General features: G+C 51.8%; 2 protein-coding genes and 1 pseudogene across 2 annotated transcripts in view; 2 read left to right on the top strand and 1 right to left on the bottom strand.

Moving 5' to 3' along the window:
- The first annotated feature begins 2733 nt into the window (after positions 1–2733).
- LOC110290481 lies at positions 2734–3096 on the top strand (annotated as a pseudogene).
- A 1878-nt stretch (positions 3097–4974) lies between these two features.
- Positions 4975–16249, top strand: Ctsz (cathepsin Z). The gene is made up of 6 exons (XM_021183696.2): positions 4975–5216; positions 5633–5796; positions 10099–10278; positions 14446–14596; positions 14917–15082; positions 15791–16249. Exons 1-6 carry the CDS (start codon positions 5068–5070, stop codon positions 15899–15901), a joined length of 921 nt encoding a protein of 306 aa, XP_021039355.1. The 5' UTR covers positions 4975–5067; the 3' UTR covers positions 15902–16249.
- Positions 16240–24760, bottom strand: part of Nelfcd (negative elongation factor complex member C/D) — an 11915-nt gene continuing 3394 nt past the window's right edge. Inside the window, exons 2-15 of the mRNA XM_021183685.1 lie at positions 23596–23714; positions 23308–23417; positions 22036–22145; positions 21178–21285; positions 20650–20802; positions 20354–20484; positions 19690–19855; positions 19096–19230; positions 18601–18740; positions 17796–17910; positions 17407–17502; positions 17190–17330; positions 16793–16922; positions 16240–16708 (exon numbers count right to left, since the gene is read on the bottom strand). Of these exons, the coding sequence (XP_021039344.1) occupies positions 16674–16708; positions 16793–16922; positions 17190–17330; positions 17407–17502; positions 17796–17910; positions 18601–18740; positions 19096–19230; positions 19690–19855; positions 20354–20484; positions 20650–20802; positions 21178–21285; positions 22036–22145; positions 23308–23417; positions 23596–23714 (1689 nt within the window). The 3' untranslated portion in view covers positions 16240–16673. The remainder of the gene's footprint in view (positions 16709–16792; positions 16923–17189; positions 17331–17406; positions 17503–17795; positions 17911–18600; positions 18741–19095; positions 19231–19689; positions 19856–20353; positions 20485–20649; positions 20803–21177; positions 21286–22035; positions 22146–23307; positions 23418–23595; positions 23715–24760) is intronic.

Genomic DNA, 24760 nt, shown 5'->3' with positions numbered 1-24760 from the left:
ATCCTCGAGGGAGCCCAAGGCAGAAGCTTGAGACTGAAACCATGAAAGAATGTTGCTTTCTAACTTGCTCCCAGGCTCAAGTTCATCTCTCTTTTCCATGCAGTTCAAGGCCACCCTCCAATGGATGGTGCTGCCCATGGTGGGCTGGAGCTTTCTATATTAATTAGCAATCAAGAAAAGACTCCTCCATACAATGCTGACAGGCCAATCTGATGGCTGTAATTCCTCAACTGAGGCTCACTCTTCCCAGGTCTGTCAAGTAGACAATGAAGATTAGCCATCACATGAGGTAGGTCAACCCTTAACATTGCTGTTGTGAATGACATAGGAAGTCCTCTGGGTGGGTAAATGTGGAAAGGGACGGAAGAAGCCAGGAGTGGATTCACGTGTCAGCTATATATACATCAGGTGCCAGCTGCAGGCACTGTGTTCCCCAAATAGTGGCCTTGAAACCAACCTCATGAGTCTGACTACAGGAAACTACTTTCACGGCAAGCACGTGCCGGCGGCGGCGGGTCAGGATGTGAAGCAAGATGGTCCTGCGGACAATGGCAGGGTCCACGGTAAAGCTGAGCCACCCAATCGGAAGGCCTTCTCTGCCTGTATGTCTGTAAGCTAGCACAGACTTTTGGCCATTGATCATGAGGCTAAAGAGGAGGCCTGTGGCTGATGAGAAGGCCATGATGCCCTGCAGAACCAGCCTGCTTCTGGAACACTGTCAGCAGCCATGAAAACAAACGCTGTCTCCAGGATGTGGCCCCACTCAGGAATGCGCAATAATAGGAAATGTCTGCAGCTTGCCAGGGTGGGAGCCAGACAATACCACACAAAGGAAGAAGAGAGAAAAGATCTTGAGGCCACTCCACCATGCACCAACTCCAGTCCACCCTCCCACTGGGTTAGGAAGATGGGCTGACCCTGGCCTAAATCAAAAATACGCATGTTGTCCTTTATTAGGACGAGGGGGAAAAAAATCAACCTTATTTTTAGAAATGAATAGTCTTTTGTGTTTGTGGCCTTGGATCATGTGTTAGCCAGGAGACTTTATGGAATATTAAAAAAAAAACAAAACCCTCACACTCAGATCTGCACCCAGGAGCCTCATGTTAAGTTCTGGCATCTCTGGAAGCGCCATCTTCCCACTTGTAAAATGGGGTAATAATATCTACCCGTTCCAGGGCAGGACAGGAGGAAGAATCAAAGCAGGACTAAGGTGCCTGCTCCAGCAATGTGCCAAACTGGGATGACTCACATTATCTCTGGGAACAGCCCAGGGCTGCCAGTTACTCAGGCAGAGAACCGTGTAGTGGTTTCCGGAGACATGCCCAGCTCACGAGCACCTGCTTCACTGCCCCAAGCCTGGGTGGCAGAGACACACAGCTGCTCATAAAACACCTGCTGGAAGCGACGACATGTGTGTGAGCAGAGCCTGCAAGGCAGGAAGGTGCAGGCCCTGCCCTGACTCTTTCTTTCCAGGCCCAGAGTAGGAGATGAGTCACTGTGCCCCAAATGACCTCCCTGACACTTGACTTGGTGTCAAAAGGGAACGCACCTTTCAGGCTATGGCTCCATGCTGCCAGGCCATTGAGTTAGCTGGGAGTGGGGGGCGGTGCGGGGTAGGGAGTGCGCCAGCCACGGGGATGAACTCAGCCTTCTGCACGTATGGGACCAGGGCAGAGATAGACCACATAACTTACATTTCCCGGGTCCTAGCAACCTTTACCCATGTGCCCTTCAGAGAAGCCCTTAGGAACGAGGTCCTTCAAGAACAGCAGCAGTAAATATTGGAATTTGCAACAGGACACACACACACACACATTAAAAAAAAAAAAAAAGACCTGGGAGAAGGGTCCTTTAGCATGGACTTACAAAATTATAAAGCAGGGTTGCCAGTGGGGTCTTTAGAGCAGGGTGGTTAAATATTACTCCAGCAGCACTAAACTTCAATGTGAAGAGCCCTTGGCAGCTCGGTTATGCTGCCATCACAAGGGGCTGGAATAACATACAGAGAGTGAGTCACAGGCCCGTTTCTTGGCTTGAAAATCTTGGGCCCCCTTCCCCTCTCTCTAACCAACCTCTCTTCTCACCACCTCCCATGCTCTGATAGGGAAGCCCAATGGGCTTCCGCTCACCCATCTTGGACAATGTGTACCTCACTAGCCTGTAATATCATAACCCCTTCCCCCACTCCTTTAAGCAGCATTTAGTGAGATTCGTCAGATAAATGCTTCCTTGTGACAGCGCTTACAGAGCAAGGCGACGGACGGGTGCCTATTAGCCTTCACGACTTCCTGCAGGCCACGCAGATGACACTAAGGTCATCGCACCTGCTATGCAATTTTCTGAGCCTGGGAAAAAGTGAAGCCTCCTAAGCTCGTGGACCTACAAGACGAGGCCGGCGAGGGGAGGTCACATGCCCTCGTGGCAGGTCTGTCATATCTAAATAGCATCTGAGTGTTTGCTGTGATGATGCCAACGCATGCTCACAGCACCCCGGGGCTGCCAACACCACATGGCCAGATGAAGATGGTAAGCTCGCTTGTAAACCATCGTGAGACATAGACATGAGGGCTCAGTCTGGGGCCTGCCTGCCTGCTGACTCCAGGAAGACTGTAAGCCCTGGAATGTGTGAGTGGACTTTGCACCATCAAGAAGACCTTGGCCTATCTTCCTTCCCCGGCCATCTTGTCGGCTGATTTTGGTTGGGGGTTGTCCCGTACCTAAGGCAGGAAGATGGTGGCTGCAAAGAAGATGAAAAGGTCTCTGGAGTCGGTCAACTCTAGGCTCCAGCTTGTTATGAAAAGTGGGAAGTGCGTGCTGGGATACAAACAGACTCTGGAGACGATCAGTCAAGGCAACGCAAAGCTGGCTGTCCTCGCTAACAGCTGCCCAGCTTTGAGGAAATCTGAACTAGAATACGATGTCTAAAACTGCTAGAATGTTGGCTAAAACTGGTGTGTCCATCAGCACAGTGGCACTAATATTGAACTGGGTACAGCGTGTGGAAAACACTACAGCGTACGCATGCTGGCTATCATTGACCCAGGTGATTCTGATAGTATTAGAAGCACGCCAGAACAGACTGGTGAGAAGTAAACAAGAAAGTTTTCCTTTAATAAAACTTTGCCAGAGAGCCTTTTGTAAAAAAAAAAAAAAAAAGAAGAAGAAGAAGAAAAGCTGCCCCTGGCTGGCTTCTGGGGGGGGGGGGCACAACCTCTGTTACTCACAAAGCATTTTCAGCTCTTCCTTTCTTCCTTCTTTCCTTCCTTTCATTCATTTTAATTAATTAATTAGCTAACTAACCAATTCAGAAGTTGAGCACACAGACTGCCCTTCCAGAGGGCCAGAGCTCTGTTCTCAGCACCCACATCTATTGGCTCACAGCAGCTTCTAACTCCAGTTCCATGGTGCTGGGTATGCTCTTCTGGCCTTCAAGGACACCCAGACACATGCACACATATAACATATAGGTAGGCACACATAGACGACACATTATTTAAAATGTATATTTTGTTAATTTTAAAACTCCACTCATTCATTTGCTTGTTATCTGTGCCAGGGATTGAACTTGGGACCGTGAGCACACCGAGTGCATACTCTCCCGATAAACGCTGCTGCCCTATTGTGTTCTTCACTAGACCTTGCCTGTGTGATGCCATAGAATCGCCAAGACCAATTGTCCCCTCCTGTGAGAGAGAGCCCATGTGGAACCCACGTGGGAGGTGACACTCCCTCCCCCCTCCCCCAGAGTGGACTGAAGGGCTCTAAGGTCAATGCATGGTCACTACTGGGGAGAAATGGCTTAGGGAACTCAGGTCTCTGCCTGGGCCTTGGGAGGCCCTCATTCCTACCATCCTACTTACCACCCAGCAGAAGGGAGAGGTTGCCATGACTCCCCAGGATGAAAGATTTCAACAGACAGATGCCAGAGTTCATTTGCCTCAGTGACTACTTTATAGCAACAGGGACCAAAACTCTTGCGTTGTTAAGGGTAGCCCCAAGTTTGCTTTCTGAGGTCTTGTTCTGCTCTCTGACAGGAGGTATCCAGCAGGTTTTTGAGTCCTGTTGGAATCCTGGGTGATCTGGAAAGGCAGGCAGCAAGACAGCCATTGTGATTTCTGACTGCCCCTATCCACAGGCAGAGGAATGGCTGTAGCCCCACTGGCCATTGTGCATCAGGAATCTCACACCCACCTCCTGGAGAGAGCCTGAGATAAAACACCAGGGAATGTTTCTTACAGAAGAAGAGATAGCTTTGTGGCCTGGGACTGCTGACTATAGCTCACGGGGCACAGGGGGAAAGGGAAATTCTCCCATTACAAAACCTAGGCTGGTCATGTCCCACTTCTTTCTCAGTTCCTCATCTTGGAAGAGTCTGGTTAGCAGGGACCCTTTCCAGAACCCCGGGGACTCACGATATATGTGCCAAGTGAAAAAAGAAAAAAGAAAAAAAGAAAAGAGTAATGCTGGAAGGATCCTTCTCTGTGAAGGAGAGCTGTCTCTTCAGGAAAAGCCTGGGTCTTGGGGGGTGGGGAGGAGGGGTTCAGAAAGCCAGGCTAGAGACCAATGCTGGGTGTGACCCACACCTTCTCCAGCCTCAGGATATCTCTGTGCGCTCCTAGGGAGACCTAACCTAGTGGGACACTGCACCACACTCCAGAGCAGAGAAACAAAAGAATCTGGGCTGAGTGGGCCATGGAAGCCTGCTGAGCCCTACCCTGCTCCAGGATGCCTGGGTCTCTGAATAGTAAATTTAAGTTTTGCTGTCAGTCCGTGTTATCACAATGGCTGGTGGCACTGTCAGGTCTGGGGTCTGGTTGTGTGACCCCAGGTTCTGCTGATCCTGTTGTTTAATCCCTAGTGAGGCAGATTATCTCCTGGGGGCTGCCGGGCAGGGCGGGGCGGGGGCAGGAGCAGCGGGGAAGGCCCCGCCCTCGGGGTGTGTCCAACTTGGGCGCCTCCTAAAGGACCGGGCGGGGCGTCCCGAGCGCGTGGGCCTGCGGGTCGGGTCAAGAGGTCGAAGGTGCTGCGCGTGATCCAGGATCCGAGTTGGCTTGGAGCAGGAGCATGGCGTCGTCGGGGTCGGTGCAGCAGCTGCGCCTGGTGCTGCTGATGTTGCTGTTGGCGAGTGCGGCACGGGCCAGACTCTACTTCCGCTCGGGCCAGACCTGCTACCATCCCATTCGCGGGGACCAGCTGGCTCTGCTGGGGCGCAGGTGGGCGCGGGGCTGTGCCTAGGGAGGAAAAGGGTCAACTTCTAGGCCAAGCGCGCACCCCCTGACACTTGGGACCTTGCCTCATTAGGCCTGGGAAGCACAAATCCCATCCCTTCCTTTTGGGATGACTTTCACATCCGGGGAGCTCTGGGGTTTGCTGGTTTGGGCAGTTCTCGCCTCTACTGCCTTTGTTGGTGAGCATTAGGGTATTTCGGAGCTGCTCTGTCACATTCAGCTTCCAATAGTCCTGGGTTCTGCTGGTGGCTCTTCTGGGTCAAGTTCTGAAACGACCACAGTTTGGAAAAGGGAAGAAGGCCAACAGGAGGAATGTCTAGATCTGTGGCCCTGGTGGGGGAGGGAGAGGGGAGGCCCCATGTGTTCCAGAGTTGGTTTCCATTGCCATGATGTCCTCCCAGGACTTATCCTCGGCCTCATGAGTACCTGTCCCCAGCGGATCTCCCCAAGAATTGGGACTGGAGAAATGTGAACGGTGTCAACTATGCCAGCGTCACCAGGAACCAGCACATTCCACAGTACTGTGGTTCCTGCTGGGCCCACGGCAGCACCAGTGCCATGGCAGGTAGGTGGCCTGGAGCTCCATGCTAAGCCTAGGGCAGAGCCGGTATCTTGGCCAGGTGGGTGGCTGCACTTCACCATCCACTCTACCTTTAGGTGAGCCATGATAGCCATAGCCCAGGGCTACAGGGGCCCATGGCCCTGTACCAGGATTCAGGCTTGGATTTCCCCTCCGCCAGAGTGAGGTGGCTGCATCATTCTGGAGTTCTCTCCTGTGGGCCTCCTAGGGCCTCTGTGGGACAGGCTTGGGCTGGAATCTGGTGACAGTGGCTCCCAGGAAACTTCCCTTTCTCAGAACTTGTGACTTCAGCCATGGAGAGCCATGGGACTGGTGTTGCAAAATCACTGAGCTCACAGTTGGTTTGTGGGGCATGGAAGTGAAACTGCTTCTCAGTAGCAGCTGGCATTTGAGGTGAACATGTTCCCCAGTTTGAAATGCGCCCCCCCCCCCAGCTCTCTTCTTCCAACCTTAGCCTGGCCGCCCAAGAGTCAAGTAGAAGGTTCAGTAGGAAGAGAGAGGCCCCAGAGGGCTGCTGTGCCCTTCCTTGGTAGAGGAAGCAGGAGCCAGGGAGTGCCAATCTACCTGTAGCATGGAGATTCAGCTTTGCCATCCCCAGAGGTGGTTCCTGGAAACCAATGGGGGAGTCTCCTGCCTGGGAGTGGGACTCAGCCAGTGTCCTCTCTTGATTGGGTATCTTTTTGGCCAAGTCTGCTGTAGGTGGAGCCTGGGTTGAGGATTAAGAAAATGAAATTTCATTACTGAAATGGCAGTGCTCTTGCCTGTAGGGCTTATGTAGGTCTTGCCTGCCAGTTGGCTCTCAGGGCCCAGCCTAAGAAGCCTCGTTCAGGTCGGGAGACTGCGTTGTGCGATGAATGGCAGCTTCAGTTCAGCTCATCAGCCTGGACTCTCCTTTTAGGATGAGGGGTTCCTGTCTGAGGGAACCCCAGCAGTAGCCAGGGGCAGATGTAGCTGTGGCCCCTCATAGAGTCACCTCTGAGGGCTGGGGCATACTGCTGACCTTTCAGAAAGAAGAAGAAAGAAAGAAGGTGGGCCGACAAGAGGTGCTTACCAAGCAGGCAGGGGGTAAGAGTGGGCAGCCATAGCAGAGGAGTAGAGCAAAGTCCAGGGCACTTAGGAATGGTGTGGCCGACTGCTGTTGGGGAAGTGAAAGGCCCCTCTCAGCAGAGCATAGTGTGGCGTGAGTGTGGCATGGAGTGGGAACGATCCTCGGGTCTCTGGATCGAGTTAAATGAGGAGGGTGTGGAACATTGCAGGATCGGGAGAGATGGCCAGAGGCTGTTGGGCCTACCCCTCTTGGGTGGGCACTAGGTCCTACCGAGGTTGTATCTTCCCAGTTGCTACAAGGCAGTGAGTGTCCTTGGGGAAAATGGCTGCTTCGTTCTTTTCTTCTTAAGTCTCCGACATCTTCATCAGTAGCAGTCAGAGCTTTGCTTCCTCTTTCGATGAGCAGACATCAGAGAGGACTTCCGTGGGGCCCTGGCCATTTGCCAGGGACAGAGCAGAGCAGGAGACTAGTTTGCCTTTCCCCATCTCTGGGTTAAGGGGCGTGTGGGTTCTTTAATGAAGACTTTCATTGCATCTGCCAATGGTTGAAGTGGTTAAGCATCCAAGCGGCCTATCCTTGACCAGTCACTTCTGGTAGGTGACCAAGAGACCCTTGGCCCCACCCGTCTCTCACTGTCCTGTTGCTCCTGTTGGGTTAGCTGGAGCCAGCCCCGTCCCCCGCCCACGTGCTCCTCTGTGTCCTCACCAGCCTCACTTCCACATTGCCTCATGTTGAGATTTTTAGCCCCTCGGGTCAGGCTACCAGGCTTCCTAACATCCTAACGGTGGGGTAGAGCGAGTCCCTCGCTGTACCACACCCGGCTCTGCCACCCTCCTAGGACCTTTGCTTCGCCAGTCCCCACACTTCTGAGTTCTGTGTTCCCAGCAGTGACCTTTTCCTAACTTTCCTGTCCGTGTGCTGCTGCCCTCTGACCTCCATTCCTGCGGCCTTCAGCCCCAGACATTCAGGTCATCTTACTCACCAAGCCCATCCTGCCCCTGAGGACACTCAAGCAAAAGCTTAGAGGTTATCAAACTCACCTTACGTTCCTCCTGCAAACTGGTCCCAGGTTCTTTAGGTGTTCCATTCGTCCCTAGTGAGGGCACTACATGGTGTCTTTCCTAACACCTTGGCTCCTGTCTGGTCTCAGACAGTATGCTTGCTAAACCTGAGCTCCATCCTATTTCTTTGATACCATCTCAGGATTCCAAAGACAGGTCCTTCTCTGACCTCCAGAGCATGCACAGTCAGTTGTCTGGCTCCTCCTCCTTCTTGTCCTCACGTCAGCAGGTGAGGAATAGTCACCTTCATACGCAAGTTGCTCCTCTCCTTTCCTAACATCCTCTCGCTCCTCTCCTTGGATGGCATCTTGGTTATTGCTCTATTGCTGCAATGAGACACCACGACCAAGGCCACTTTCAAAAGGCAGCATGTAACTGGGGCTTTGCTTACGGCCGTCATGGTGGGAAGCATGGCAGCAGGCATGGTGCTGGAACAGTCGCTAAGGACTTAAAATCTGATCCAGGGCCCAGAGGTAGAGAGGTGTGGGCTTTTTTAAACCTCAGAGCCCAACCTTAGTGGCACAACTCCTCCAACAAGGCCATACCTCCTAATTGTTCCCCAAATAGTCCACCAACTGGAGACCAAGCATTCAAACACGTGAGACCATGGATGAACATCTCCCAGGCTGTGCTATGTACATGATAACTTAGCCCCCGGATGGTCCCCACCACATCTCCTTGCAGTGTTGTCCTGCTTGCCCTCCGCCTTGCCTCCAGTGCCATGGCACAAGCCCCACAAAGCAGAACTCGCTCCTTCTGGCCAGTCCTACTGTGTGTACTGCATGGTGCGCAGAGGTGTGAATGGAGATATGATGGGACTGAGGCTAAGGACGCAGAGCGTGGTTGTGTAGACAGGCCATCTCAAGAAGCCTGTGAAGTCTGGAGCTGGTTGGTTGGTCAGGTTGGAGCTAGACATTAAGTCAGGTCTAGAAGATGGCAGGCCTGAGGTTATCCAGACAGCCCCTGACAGCGGGTCTTAGCTGAGGTCACCAGAGGGACCTGAGAAGGAAGGGACCTCAGCAAGTCAGAGTGAGAAACACTCTCCTGAGGTGGAATGCAGAAGAGCCATGCCAGGCAGACATGCTAGGCACTTCAGAAGCCTGGGGTGGCCCCTCTGCTGTCAGGTGAGGATGGAGAAGGGGTTTGGATGGATGGGTGGTGTAGAGATTGGGACCCTGACAAGAGTGGCTTGAAAGGCCAAAGAGAGACGTGCACACAATGGTGGATCCCTCTCTCCCAGTGCTGAGAGGGAAAGCGTGGAGCCATTGAACTCTGGGATAGAGGTCTGTGCTTGAAGGTGCCCCCTCGTGGAAAGGTGACCTGCTGCTGGGGATGCAGAGGGAGAAGGCTAGAGGGAACCAAGCTTGGGGGAAGGAGACAGGAGGGAGGGTCCATCTGCCTTGAACAGCTGGGAGCCTGCTTGCCTGTGGCACAGAAAGACATCCTAGGCACAGAAACAGGTCTAAATGGTGGCGAGACAAGGTCTGCTTGTGCGTTGTTCAGCCCTCTGAGGTGGTGGAGTGTGAATAGGGCGTGTGAGGGATGGCTCAGAGCTGAAGACGGTATGAAGGAGGGAGAGAAAACAAAGGTAAGCTTTTGCTTTAGTGGAGGAGTGGGTAAGGCTATAGGGGAAATGGCCTGGGGTGCATGGTTGCTTTATACGGGGGTGTAGACCTTGAGAGTGAAGAGCAAGATGGTTTTTCAGGATGCAAGTCAGCCATCCCCTGGTGGATGTTGTGATGATCCTATCTATCTCTTAGTGGGTGTGGGGGTGTGGGGGGGTGGTAGTACGTGAGCACTGAGTGCTGGTGTCCGGCCCCTCACTGAGACTCATCTGGCTCCCCTAGGCTGCCCTTGTCCCTGGAGATGCCCACCCCAGCCTTACTCCGTATGGTGTGTCTGGTCTCTAGCTTCCGCATACAAGTATTTTCGTTGCCATCCTATAGTGATGCTTTACAAGTTCTTGGGACCTCTAAACCCGGCCCTGCCTCATGGCACTTGCAGACAGACAGGCAGATGTCATGGTGCTGAGGAAGACCAGAGACAGTCTCTGAAGCCAGAGCTGAGCTGAGGCTTCCACAACTAGAAGGACCCTGGGGCAGAGCCCTGGGACATTTGTTGGGGCAGTCTTGGTGTTGGGGGAAATGTGGGTGCTGACCAGTGTGTTGCCTCTTACAGACCGAATCAACATCAAGAGGAAAGGTGCATGGCCCTCCACCCTGCTGTCCGTACAGAATGTCATTGACTGTGGCAACGCTGGCTCTTGTGAAGGGGGCAATGACCTTCCGGTGTGGGAGTATGCCCACAAGCATGGCATCCCCGATGAGACCTGCAACAACTACCAGGCCAAGGACCAAGGTAGACCCTGCCTATGTTCCCACATTGCTGCAAACCTGTCTCGTTCCAAGGGAGAGTGGCTGAGAGCCCACATTTACTCCGTATCTGTCACACTATGTGGCTGGGATGCTGCAGAGGAGTCCAGACTGGGGATTTAGCTCAGTGGTAGAGTGCTGGCCTACTTACTTTACATGAGGCCCTAGGCTCAATCTCAATTTTTTTTTTTTTTTGTCTTTCTAGACAGGGTTCCTTTGTGTAGCCCTGGCTGTCCTGGAACTCACTCTGTAGACCAGGCTGGCCTTGAACTCAGAAATCTGCTTGCTTCTGCCTCCCAAGTGCTGGGATTAAAGGCGTGCGCCGCCACTGCCCGACCCAATCTCAAATCTTAAAAGTAAACAAACAAATAAAATAAAGCAGAGCACCGCATGACGGGATGCGGCACGTGAGTGTGCACACCTGGCATGCGGATGCTCTCATGGGCCTTACTTACAGAGAAAGAATTCTCTGCTGTAATTGGGTGTCCTTTGTTCTGGATGAGCAAACCCAGCAGGGACCAGAGACCCCACCAGGGGGACAGACACAGGGTGGAGGGAAGGCAATGGACTGCTTTATGGAATAACCCAGGGGCCTTATCCCTTTTCCTTCATTCCCAAACTGGTGAGTGACATCCAGCTGAGGTTAGGTCCCTTTGACCTTCACTGATGGTTAGGGTCATCAGGACCACGGACCAGTTTCCTGGTGCAACTCACACTGGGACTGGTGCCTGGGGAGTGGGGGGGGATGACTAATTAAGTTGATGATGTAATCCTCAAGGAGTTTACTGACCCAGGGAAAGATCTAGACAGATGATAGTTAAGTACAGTCAGCCTCGGTGTCTTCCTTAGTCTCGTTCCACCTTGTTCTCTCTCTGAGCCTAAAGTGCATCCATTTTTGCTAGCCTGGCTGGCAAGCAGACTTCAGAGACCCACTAGTCTTCACCACCCAGGGCTGGGACCACAGACAGGTGGCATCATGCTGACTTTCTGTGGGTGCTAAGGATCTGAACGCTGGCCCTGCAACAGCTCTTTATACCTGACTGATTTCCCCAGCCTGTAAACCTAATTCTTTTCTTCCTTCATTTTTATTTTATTATTTTTTTTATTATTATTATTATTTTGGTTTTGTTTTGATTTTTTGAGACAGGGTTTCTCTGTGTAGCCCTGGCTGCCCTGGAACTCACTTTGTAGACCAGGCTGGCCTCGAATTCAGAAATCCGCCTGCCTCTGCCTCCCAAGTGCTGGGATTAAAGGCATGGGGCACCACGCCCAGCCCCATTTTTTATTTTTAAAAACAAAGTACAAAGTATTCAGCAACAGTGTTACATTGTAGAATCACAACATACAATGTAAAAAGCAAGTTCCTTTCTTTTTCTCCCTCTCCCCTGCCTCCCCACCTCCAACTCAGAAATCCACCTGCCTCTGCCTCCTAAATGCTGGGATTAAAGGTGTGCGCCACCACTGCCCAGTCAAAAGCAGGTTTTTGATCATCTCCAAGTCCCCCCCCCTCCCCCAGCATGTTATGCTTTGAGATTTGGGTACATCACTATTTTATCTTAGGATTCCCAGGAATGCTGGAAAATTCCAAAATTAGGATTACTCCTAACATACTTTTAGCAAACTTCACATTCTGTTAGACAGCTATAATTTTTGTTTCACAAATACAAGTTTAGTAATTTTTCCAAGAGCTATGTCCTGCAGTAGTGTTCAATATGAAACATGATTTACAATTCCGATCTCCCCAGTGAGGCAGTGGCCCCACGTGACATCACTGCCCATTAGGGGTGTGTCCTGTATTAAGAATGTGGGATTTCTCCTTAAAAGAACAAAGGACAAAATATCCTAGCTATGTGATGTCACTAGGAAGCAGTTTGCCCTTTTTTATTAGCCTCCCTTGTTCTCTCCAAACGTTACACTGTACACACATGTGCATTTGTTTTCTTACATGTATATATTATGGGACAGATAGGCTCTCCCTATAAAGGTGAACAGGGTTTCCCAGGTTTGGGTCACTTTGCTTAATATTATACAAGCTAAAGTCCATTCATTATTTCTGCAAACTTTGTGATTTCATTTTTCTTCAGCATAGTAATCACTTTATATGTGCCAGGTCTTTATCATCCATTCACCTGTTGGTGGGCAGCTAGTTCCATCCCACTGTCTGCCGTACTGAAAAAAGCAGCAGTAAACTTGGGCAAGCAAAGAACTCCGTGGGAGGCTATGGGGTCGGGGTATGTGTGCAGGGGTGGAACAGCTGGATCATGCGGGGTCTCAGGGTATGTGCCCAGGGGTGGAACAGCTGGATCAGATGGTAGTTTTAATTTTTTGAGGAATCTCCAAACTGATTTCCATAATGGCTGTATTAATTTGCATCTCCATCAGCAATGAATAAGGGCTCCCTTTCTCCAAACCATCCTCTCCAACATTTGCGGTCAGATCGCTTGATGACAGTCATTGTGACAAGGATGAGGTAGTTTCAATTTGCATTTCCCTGCTAGCTCCATGACTAGGGATATTGAATTTTTCTTCTTCTTGAGACAGGGTCTCACTATGTACCCTTGGCCCTCCTGGAACTCGATATGTAGACCAGGTTTCAAACTCACAGACATCCTCCTACCCCTCTCTCCCAAGTGCTGGGATTAAAGATGTCTGCCACCACCCCCAGACCTACATTTTAAAAACTATTTATTCGATGCATGTGGCCATTTGTTGACTGGCAGGTAGTTTTCCTTCCTTGCTGTTTAGTGTTTGGAGTGCTTAGTAAATTCTGGATGTTTCAAGTGTACCTGGTAGAGATTTTCTTCTATTCTGTGGGTCCTGTGTTCTGACGACTGTTTCCTTTTTTTTTTTTTTTTTTTTTTTTTTTTTTTTTGGTTTTTCGAGACAGGGTTTCTCTGTNTAGCCCTGGCTGTCCTGGAACTCACTTTGTAGACTAGGCTGGCCTCGAACTCAGAAATCCGCCTGCCTCTGCCTCCCGAGTGCTGGGATTAAAGGCGTGNGCCACCACGCCCGGCCTGACGACTGTTTCCTTTGCTGTATGAAAACATTTATTTTCAGGTGGTCTCATTTGTTATTTGGGGCTAATCCCTGTTCTACTGATAGTCTATTCAGAAAGTTCCAGCCTACCCGTGTATCTTAAGGGGGATTTAACATATCTTTGTCTAGAAGTTTGTGTTTCGGACCAGGCTGGCCTCGAACTCAGAAATCTGCCTGCCTCTGCCTCCCGAGTGCTGGGATTAAAGGCGTGCGCCACCACGCCCGGCTCGTGTTTCGGATTTTAAGTTGAGGTCTTTGATCCCATTTGAATTGATCTTTATACAGGATAAAAGGTAGAAATCTAACTTTATTTTTCTTATGTACATATGTAGTTTTCCCAGCACCATTGGTTGACTGGGCTTTTTAATTGTTTCTTTTTTTTTTTTTTTTTTTCCGAGACAAGGTTTCTGTGTAGCCCTGGCTGTCCTGGAACTCACTCTGTAGACCAGGCTGGCCTCAAACTCAGAAATCCACCTGTCTCTGCCTCCCAAGTTTTGGTCTTTTTCCTGATGTATGTTTTTGCCTCCTTTGTCAAGAATTAAGGGGCATAATGTTGTCAGGTCTGTCCAGCTGTTCTGTCCACCTGTCTCTGTTACTATGTCAGCGCTAGTTTTGATCACTATAGCTCTGTAGTGTAAGTCGAGGCCAGGGGGTTGCTTTGGCTGTTTCTGTAAACCAAGTTCTGGTGCTTCTCAAGGCAAGAGGAGGTTGCACGTCTTTAAATCAAGTACACTGGCCTGCTCGGTCTCCCGCCTGCAGTGCAACTGCCTGGTTCATTTAAAAATCTGATTGCATTCAGTTTTTAATTCCAGCACGCTGTGAGGTCCTCCTGGCCTTTAAAGGGGAAGAGAAGGGCTACTGTAGAGGGCCCTGCTATGTACTAATCCTGCCAAGTACTAACCCGCTTGTTCTCTCTGTTCTGCCCAGGCAGGGTGGGGGAGGGGCTTCTCTTTGCAGCTGAGAGAAGCGTGTAATTAGGGAGCACCTGAGCTGGATGGCCCCCCCCCCCGCGTCAGCTAATGAATGGCACACTAAGTGAGAAAAGTGGAGAAGATGGGGCGGGCTTCGTTAGCGGGTTAATGAGGAGCTGGTGTCATGCTGACTTCTTGTGTTGTAGACTGTGACAAGTTTAACCAGTGTGGGACCTGCACTGAATTCAAAGAGTGCCACACCATCCAGAATTACACCCTCTGGAGAGTGGGTGACTACGGCTCCCTGTCCGGGAGGGAGAAGATGATGGCCGAGATCTATGCCAATGGTCCCATCAGGTAAGGAGAGGTCTCTTCAGGTAGTGGTGAAGCCACAGCTAGGTCTGTGCACATTCCTGTACCTTGTTCGTCTTTCCTACCTTGCCACTGTGACCTCCTAGTTTGAGTACCACATAATCTTTTCTGCCTGTAAAGATGTTGGCTTTCTCAGAAGCAAACAGGAGCTATTAGCCAGTCTGCCCCAAGGAACTTCTGTATAAGCTAGAAGCCCCTGACTGTGGTGAATCTGGATGTTGGTGGGACCACTGAAGCAGGATTTGGACTACTGTGGCCCGAGTCACACAAACACCCATGTGCCACTTACACTGAACTTTTCACAGCTGCGGGATAATGGCAACAGAGATGATGTCTAACTACACTGGAGGCATCTACGCTGAGCACCAGGACCAGGCCGTTATCAACCACATCATCTCTGTAGCCGGCTGGGGTGTCAGCAACGATGGCATCGAGTACTGGATTGTCCGAAATTCATGGGGCGAACCCTGGGTAAGATAGCTTCCCTTTCTTAAGGTCAGACTGGAATCCACACCCCCCTCCTCAGCTTCATGAAGAACTGGCTGCAGCTATGTCACAAGCAACTTCTGGGGTCTGACCTCAGGACTGTGCAGGACTGTTGCTGTCCTGTGCATCACTGGGTGTTAGAAGCCCCTGAGGTGCCAGTGGCTCCTCCCCAAGCCCCAGTGCTCCGGGAAACAGGTAAGGCTGGGGTCAAACAGTCCTGTTGGTGGCAACTGACTGGCTATGCCTTGAGGACCAGCTCATGCTTGCTCCTGCCATGTGTTTCATTCGCGCTGGGTCAAAGGTCCAGGGGAGGATAAGTGCTGACTTTGGCTTTTAGGACACAGTACTAACAGCTAATTGTTTCAGACACAGGAATACCCTGAAATAGCAAAAGGGGCATGATAAAACGTCAGCCATGTTTACTGAATGGCCACAAGTGGGGTATTAACAGGGAGACAGTCACATTTTCTTACACTATTTAGCTGCCTGCAAAGCACCCTCCGGTTAAACATTAACTGAGAGGGGCCGTATGTATCACAGAGTTTTGCTGCTTATGTGGGCCTGAGGGAGCCTGTCTGGACCCTCAGATTCTATAGGGCTAGTCTACGGATGGTGGCTGAGGGCAGGGCCTGGGTCTACAGAACAGAGGGGCCATGTCCCAAGGCACTGATGCCGAGTTCTTGCTCCTTACAGGGTGAGAAAGGCTGGATGAGGATCGTGACCAGCACCTACAAGGGTGGCACAGGTGACAGCTACAACCTTGCCATCGAGAGTGCCTGCACCTTTGGGGACCCCATTGTTTAGGTAGATGTCTCTGGAAGCAGCGCTGTGAACCATGACAGGGCGGGGTGATTGATTACTGACACTGGACATGTCCAGACAGCTAAAAACAGTGCTTGTGGACATGAGGACCAGAGTGTGGACTGCATCCTGAGAGGAGACGGTAAAGGATGAAACACAACTGCACTGGGGCCCTCCGCCGTACCCTCCAGGCCTGCCTCCTCTGCTACAGTGCTTGCCTTCAGCCACCTGGAGAAGACAGCTATGGTTTAGGACAGCTCAACTTATCACCAGATCTGGAGCCCTGGAATCCATGGGAGGAGGGAACAAGTCCAAACTGCCTAAGAGATGAGTAAAATATCTGGCTTCCCACGCTTGTGTACTTTATTTACATGAGACTAGCACACACAACACACACACACACACACACACAGCCCAACATTACTCTTGGAAACTTAACAAAGTAACTGACCATCTGGGTCATAGGGAGGAAACTTACATAAACCCTTCATGAAGTGTCCCAGCTGCTGGATTCCCACTACCCAGAGGCCCACTGGGTCCCTCTCCAGAGGTGGCACACACCTGGCATGTGACAGGCAGCATAGGCCACACTGCGACACAGCGGGGCTGTCTACCACAGAAGCTACCTTTGAGAAGAGCTGCCTGCTTCTTCCCAGCAGAGCCTGCTTCCAGGAGGCTGGCTGAGCCTCTTCACAGAGCAGCTTTCTGAACGAGTCCTCTGGCCCCCCCCCACCCCAGGCTGGCATGGAAGTTTCGGCTTCTGTTACAGATGCGCTCAGTTCACCACGATGAAGTTAGACTTGCAGTGAGCTGTACAGAAACACATGGCCACTGCATTAGAGCAGGTGAGGAGTAAGGTGAACCATCATGGCACAGGGTACATCAAGGCCTTACCAATGAACTCCGTCACGGGGTCATGCTCGCCCTCTGCCTTGATGGTGCCTGCGATGCTATCATTTTCCAAGATGGGGAGGAAAAGCTGCACAAAGTCTGAGGTGTACGGAGGGGCGATGACATCCAGAACCTAGTGGGGAGACCTCAGGGTTATTGAACCTGCTGATGCGGGGCACAGCACTCCATAATAATCAGGGAGGTATGAGAGGCTCTGCCGGCCCCAGGGCTTTTCCAGAAACACTGCAGCCCCCACCCCTAAGGCAGAGGACACAGCTGAGATGTACACAATCACCAAAAACCTGGATCTCAGAGTTGGGAATCACACAAACACCACCCAGCCAGAAGGGCTGGGCTAGTGGAGCGTGACCCGTGACTCCACGGTACGCTCACCGCTGACCTCAGTGACAAAGTAGCGGATGAGGGAGATGTCCGTGTCCAGCTTCTCCAGACATTTGCGGATATAACTGACCACTGGAAGGACGTAGCCGCGGCTCAGCAGGTGCACCATCCTGTCCAGCAGGGTCTTTTTCAACTCGAGCTGTGGAAGAACAGAGACCCGGAGCAGGTCAGAGCTGCAACTCTCCAGCATCGAGACACTCTGGGGTACAGCTCACCTGCTCCATCACGTCTAGCTGGGAATGCTCTGTCTCAAAAAGCTTAACAAGCAGCTGCAGAACCTGGGGGTGCAGGAGCTGGTGGCAGGTGCTGATCTGTGAACACCCAGAAGACATCACTGAGGCGCCTGCCCGCTCTCAGGGCTTACTAGCAGAACATGGGGAGTATACACAATTGTCACACCCACCCAAAGTGGCTTACTGCCGATGGGGACAACACCACCTGTTGGCTTCTAGGTTTCCTTCTCCTAACACTTGATAAAAACACATCTACAGTCAAGTGAAACTAGATACTTAAGGAAAAGCTGGTAGGACACAAGCTACCCCAACGCAAAGGTCTAAGACACAGACCACTATGCATCTTACAAGTGGTCCTTCCAACCTCTTACCTCATCCAACAAGGCCAGGTGAACTGGAGTATGATCAGTCTGCAGCTGGAAGTACCTTGGCTCCGATACGGTCCAATCTACCCACTTGAGCACGCCCATCGCCACCACTGGAAACCTACAGGCAGAGTGGGGAAACTGAGGCTGAATAAACCTATAGGCAGAGTGGGGAAACTGAGGCTGAATACGCCAGAGCAGCAAACAGCTGGAAAGGCAGTGTCTGCTGACACAGTGGCTCCCCTTCACTCTGCCCTGAGGTAGTGGCTTGTGACAGAAGTGGTTTGATGAGGTCCTCCCACAAGGGATCTGATTCTCAGCTATTTCCAAACCCATCATCACTCCCCATGAGGAAAGGACCACACGGAGGGCACTGCCTGGCTGCCTGGGCTCCGGTTTACCTTTACTTCAGACCCTTCCTTAGTCCCCAGAAAAGTGAAAGCACCTAAGAGGACACAGACCCCAGGACACACGTACGCACTCACGAGTCACTGCTATGCAGGCAATGCTTGTTGGTTTAACAGTGTGATTACAGATGAATCCAGTTCCTTTAATTCTAGATGTCCTTTCTTTAGTCTACTCTGTGAAGGTCTGCTGGGCAGATTTCTGGACAGTAAGCCCTCCTGCTGCTGCAGCTGCTAAGTTCCCCATGTGTGTGCTTAAGCTCAAGAAACCCAAGTTTCTTACTCAGCGCAAGCGTACATGCTCTAACCATGGAAGCATGAGGACTTGAACTCCAGGGAATGGATGGGGGAACAGGTGTCCCACTCACCTACTAGTGCACTGACAGACTGACGGGTGTCACACTCACCGAATGCACTGATAAAGTGTGCTTAGCTCAGCCACCAGCTCAGAGGCCCCTTTGTTCTCGTTGCAGCACAGGTTGTGGACAGTCTCGATAGCCTTTGACGTGGACTTGAGCTCGTCTTTGCCAATGCTGACCCGCTTGTTCTGAAAGCATACAAGCTGGTGAGGGGTGATGGGAGTGTGGCCTTGCTGTGGGGTATCCTGGCATGGCCTCTTTTCTCCCCAAGTCCCTTTCCCTGTTTCAGTCAAAAATTCATTCAACCATCAGACTACACAGTCGCACAGCCCATAGAAACCAATTAGAGGTGGCTGATTGGGTGGTCCAGGGAAGTCCTAGTGTAAGAGATGCCACACAATTCCTGTGGCACCGGGCTCTCACTATCTTGGGCACAACGGTAAAGACATTTCTGATGCTGGGTAGGCTGGAGATTTCTCGCTGCCCAAATCCCCACACAGTACCAGATCTAGGGAGGCCATGGGTTCTCAGCACTGACAGTACCTTCTTCCAGGTCTCAACCACACTGGCAGCGTAAGCCAGGATGTGGATGTACTTATGCTTGTGGTCCTGGTTGATCTTGGCCCCTGGCTTGAAGAGCGACTGCATGAACAGGTCCAGGAAGGCTGGCACCCGGATCTAAGGAGAGGCACACTTGGGAGTGGGCTGGTGGGGAGGCCCTGGCTCTCCCAACCATAGGGCTCTGACAGAGGGAAGGCTGAGGGGAAGGATAAACTGACAGTTTAATGGTGTAGGATGTACCTGTGTGGTGAACCGTTTGCCTAGAATGTGACAGGCCCTGGCTTTAATTGTAGTATGCCAGAAAGCAAGGTTGTGAGGAGGGCTTATGCCAGGTGTAGCCATGCTTGTAACCCCTGGCATGTCACTCAGAGAGGCCAGAGCAGGACAACTGGCTCTGTTTGAGACCAGCCTGGGCCAGAGAGCGAGACCTTGTGTTTAACAACATCAATGAAAACTACTACAACAAAGATCAGCGTGCATGGCCTTAAGAGAATGAGGGGAACTTGGAGCCCGCCCCCCAAGACACCTGACACCTAGTGTTGGGCACCTGGCCTCACTGAAGCACAGGCAGCTTACGAGTTCCACAGGAGGAGGGTCCATGCTGGTGAACATCTTGAACAAGACCGTGATGTCTGCAGGATTCAGGGCTCCTCTGGACAGCATGGCGCCAAGCGCTTGGCAGGCACGGGGGTAGGAGGCAGCTGTGCCCAAGGCCAGCGTGATCTGACTGGCATCATGGCCCCTGGTTGGAAAACCACACACCATCACTAACAGCTTTCTCTTTTCTTTCACTTTTGAACATCCAAGACTGAGCTGGTAGGACCCCTGTGCTTTCTGACAGCTGTTATTCACTCCTTCAACAAACTGACCCCTGAGAACAACAGCCACAGCGAGCTGCGAAAGACCCTGATGCAGCTACAGCCTCCATGAGGGATTCACACACCCTGCACATGTCAGCAGAGGAGGCTCAGCAGCAGACAGTGAATTGCCATGGGCTCCTGGAGACCCAGGCTGGACTGTTTTCATGTCACTCCTACAACATGTGTGCACACGCCCAGCCTACCAGAGTAATCGTGTCCTTAGCAAAATGGTCACCACCAAGGCCAACAAGGCCTAGAGACTAGAAGCGACACTGAGTTCAGTTCCACAGGTAAATAAAGATGACCTAGAATTGATGGAGCTGGAAGCGGGGCTGTGGGCCTGAGGAAGGGAGGCAGAGCAGGGCAAGCAGATGTCTTACTTCTCCTGGGCGAAGCGCTGGACTTCCTGAGCGACCCTGCGCACTGCAGAACCACCCTGTTCCTCCTGTGCCAGCACGGACATCATGGCCTGTGCAAACAGGTACGTGTGCTCGCCATGGCATACCATCTTCTAGAAAGTTACAGGGAGACAAGGTCAGGTCACAGTGTAAGTGCAGATAAAGGAGTTTCTGGCCAGGGGTTTTCTGACCTGGAGAACAGAGTGAGGACATCTCATGCTCAGAAGACTGGCCTCAGCCAGCCGTCTCCCTGTAGCCTGAGATTCAGAGCGACTTACTGCAAACTCAGGGAGATTTTTCTCAAGGTTTTCTTCTCCCCCATCCAAGATTGTGGCTAGAGAGGTCCGAAGCACTCTGGAGAACACTTCTAACTGCTGGCAGGCTGTGGACACACTGGTGATCTCCCCTTGGTACCCCGCATCAGAAATGAGCTGCCACACAACGCAAAGCCAAGGGTCAGCACTTGGGGCGCCCGCCACCTTTCAGAGCAGTGAGCCAGTCAACTCTTTGTAGGGGCTGAGCCAAGCAAGAACTGCTCTTGATCCCCAACTTTCCTATGCTTCATGCTGTGCCACCATGTAGGTGCTTGCTTACCCAGACTCACACATCTCCTGGGCCTTGGTATCTGAAAAAAGGCAGCCAGGTCAGGTCTGCCTTCGGCCTGTCAGCGCATATGCGCGATCTAAGCTCAGCTGTGCCCCACACTGCAACAGTCAGCACTGCCCTAAGCACAGACACCATCTCTGCTCCTAGCACTCCGGGCTGACCTGCTTCTCGTCTTTCCTGGAGTCCAGGGTTCTCCCTACCTTCACAGTGAAGTTGAGCATCAAACAGTCAGGATGGGCCTCGGCCAACTTATAAAACAGATCTCTCCAGGTCGTGTGTGCGATCATCTGCTCAAGCCAAGCTGGGGTCTGCCAAAGACAAAGGACAGGGCCAAAGACCTCACTTTAGACTCGGAAGTCTGTGCTGAACAAGCAGTGGTTCCAACTGGAAGAGATCTATGGGCCCCAGCTCTGGGAGGAGCAGGGCTCGCCTTGCACAGGCAGTTTAGCTGAATGGTCGACTTCCTGGATGCCGGGTCACAACTCTGGAAAGATGTGCCTAACCGGAGAGGGTACAGAACATGCTTCCCAGAAGACACATGAAATGTCCCGTGGAAGCACGGATCCCTTGGGGCCACATCACGTACAACTAACTCATGTTTACCGAGCCCTTTGCCTTTGGCAGCGGGGAGAAAGGTATCCCTGCCACTGCGTGAGCACAATGGGGCTCGCAGAGAAGACAGAGTCACCTGGAACCACTGGCTGGTCCTGAAGGAAGACGGCCTGAAGCCGCAGCAGTCTGTGACATTTCCTATACCTTCCTTCCAACCCCGCCTTCCTCCACCAGGGGCTGAGCCACAGACCAGATCCCCTTGATTTATATACACTTTGCACAAACTCTGCTCCATGGTTTCCTGTGTACCTAGTGCTTGCCATGCTTGCGTCTTGGAGGACCCCCAGGCAGCCTTCAAGCCAGACCTGCACGCAGTAGTCGGGGGAGACACTGGGCGCTCCTGGCCTCAGCACTGGAACCTCCCATGCAAACACCTCACTCCTCAGAATGTAGAGAGGATGCTGGCCCAGGCTGTGGCATGCTGGGGCAAGGACAGCATCCCTCACCTCTCCTTCTTCAGTGAAAATAGAATCTGCTTTCCGAGGGTCGAAGTGCTTGATCAGCAAACTCTTCAAGTGGTTTTCCACGGTCTCCTGCACCTGCACTGGCTCAACACCTGGGAGAAGATGGAAGCTTTACCTGAAGCAGCACCCCCTCCTGCACCCCCAAAACAGCATGGCCAGTCTACCAGTATCGCAGAGCTCTACCACCACCACAGCAACAGCAGCCAAGATTCTGGACCCTGTAGAATTAGTCTCTAAGTCTATTCACCCAAAAGAAAGAAACACAGTGTGGGTCCATGAGATGTCTGCCCTTTCTATATGGCCAAGAGAGACATCTTCAAACTTATACTCATCAAAGACAGAGGGCCAGGTGAGGGGCTCAAAGAACACTCTGGCCCTGTGGAGATGGCAGGTGCAGTCAAGAGCCACACTAGGATCCAGTCACCCTGACAGCCGGGAGGCAGCTGGTTTCCGGACAGTGCTTGAATGACGTCAGTGTACCCAATTCAGTGGATTTACAGTAAGGCTCTGTTCTGATCACATTAGCTAAAAGCCATCTTCAGAGCCAGTCCTAAATTATCCATCATTTAGTGCTGGCTGTAATAGGCCTCTTGAAAGGAGACACTGAGCATACACCGTGGAACCCTGTAATTCTGCGGCTGGGGAAGCAGCTCGGTGAGAATCAGTTCACAGGCTACCTGCAAACCCAGCAACTGAATCACAGCTCAGAGCTGAGCACACAAAGCGGGGGACTCAGTAGTCCTTCTGCCTTTGAATCTTGGAAACCAGGAATGCTTGGAAGGCTAATCTATCAGCAGTGTAAGGACCCAAAGGTCTCTTGAAGAAGATGAGCAGAAGCTGGCTAGATGGCTCAGTGGTTACAGTGCTTCTCATACAAACATGGGGACCAAACTTGGATGTCTAAAACCCACGAAAAAATACCAGGTGGGCATAGTGGTCAACTTGTAGTCCAGTACTCAGCAGGAAGGACAGGGCATCTGCTGCAAGCTGGCTAGTGAGACCAGCCATCTCAGCAAGCCCTGGGCTTGACCGAGACCCCACGATAATGAGTAAGGCAGTCAAGCAAGCCGAGAAGACTCCAAACTCAACCTTGGACCCCCATCTGCATCTATGCACATCACACCCATGTGCACACATATGCTTGTGCACACACCCACACACGCGCGCGCACACACACAAACACACACACACTTGTAAATGGAAAATGAAACAGGAGGGGTAAGTGGCCAGGACAGGGACTACCCTCCCAAGCACCTGTCTGAATGAGCCACTCAGCCAGCAGGTTCACTGTCTGGGCCACTGCCGTGTAGTTCTCAGATAAGAGCTGGATGACATTTTCTGGAGACCCTCCTGCCTGGAAATACCTGGGAAGAGCAAAAGGTCAGCCTTTACACTGAGGGAACACAGAGGAGCTGGGGTAGACAGGTGGGCAGGACAGGCAGTCGGGGTTCAGGGTCTTCTAAGGGGCCAAGGACTCTGGCCGACTTCCCTGCCAAGACCACATTCTTCACACCCCCGAGTGTGCACACTGCCCTCGCACACCTCTTCAGAGTGTTGAAGATGGAGGGCTCCATGATGTAGTCCCGGGTGGAAAACTTATGCAGGCATTCCTGCTGCACCTCAGCATCGTCCTCTCCTTCTCCGGAATCATCTTCCTGATGCTGGGAAAGGCAAGAGCCCCGAGAGGTTCCCTTAATATAGAAATGCCCTGCAATCTTGCTCTAGAGATCTCAAAGACCATAAGTGTCACACGCATGATCTCATCTGACCCTATAACAACCTCACGATGTGAGCTGAGCAAGTGGCAGCTTCAAAGGGGTCAGGAACCATACCAAGCAGGCTGTCTGCTGGACGGTCCACAGTGGTGAGTCTTGTACACAATGCCTGGCATCCTCTTTAAACAAAGGCATTCATGACTCCATTCCAGTCAGGAGTGGGGTCTATGAGCTGGCCTAGGGAGGACCAAGAGTGACAGCTGACATTCAGCTCAACAGTCAGTCACCGACACTACTCCACACGGGCTCTCCGATGCTCTCCAGTAAAGACTAACAGAGTGACTCTGACAGTAAGAGCCACCAAGTTACACTTACTATCACCAACCCTCCAAATGACAAGCTTGTCTAGATTTAGACATACTTCTAGCTGGAGGCCACCCACGCTGGCTGTCTGACCTGCTAACAAATACATGGTATGAGCCAGGCGGTGGTGGCGCACGCCTTTAATCCCAGCACTTGGGAGGCAGAGGCAGGCAGATTTCTGAGTTCAAGGCCAGCCTGGTTTACAGAGTGAGTTCCAAGATAGCCAGGGCTACACAGAGAAACCCTGTCTCGAAAAAAGGAAAAATAAATAAATAAATAAATAAATAAACAAAAACAAATACATGGTATGGGGGACCGAGTGACCTCAGGTCTGTCTGTCTGCAAAGCTGAAGTCAAAATAGCAAGCAGATACTCTGTAACAATGACTGCACTGAGTCTGGGAACCTGAAATACAAGACATAGCGTCTCCATGGAAGGAGTTCGCAAAGTAGGAGGCCAACCTCCCGGCAACTGACATGATGAGGTAAGAGCCAGGCCAGGAACCAGCAAAAGAGCCAAACTCAATCCCCTCCCTGTTCTCGTAAAGAAAATATTGAGCCGGGCGTGGTGGCGCACGCCTTTAATCCCAGCACTCGGGAGGCAGAGGCAGGCGGATTTCTGAGTTCGAG

Source organism: Mus caroli, chromosome 2 (genome assembly GCF_900094665.2).
Source record: "Mus caroli chromosome 2, CAROLI_EIJ_v1.1, whole genome shotgun sequence".
NCBI classification, from domain to species: Eukaryota; Metazoa; Chordata; class Mammalia; order Rodentia; family Muridae; genus Mus; species Mus caroli.
Note: the sequence above shows the minus strand (reverse complement) of the source record. Positions and strands in the feature narration are given on the sequence as shown.

Coding starts and splice junctions, on each gene's coding strand:
- Ctsz (XM_021183696.2), top strand. CDS start 5,068: ATGGCGTCGTCGGGGTCGGTGCAGCAGCTGCGCCTGGTGCTGCTGATG. Junction 5,217..5,632: donor CTGGCTCTGCTGGGGCGCAG/GTGGGCGCGGGG, acceptor ATGTCCTCCCAG/GACTTATCCTCGGCCTCATG. Junction 15,083..15,790: donor ATTCATGGGGCGAACCCTGG/GTAAGATAGCTT, acceptor TGCTCCTTACAG/GGTGAGAAAGGCTGGATGAG.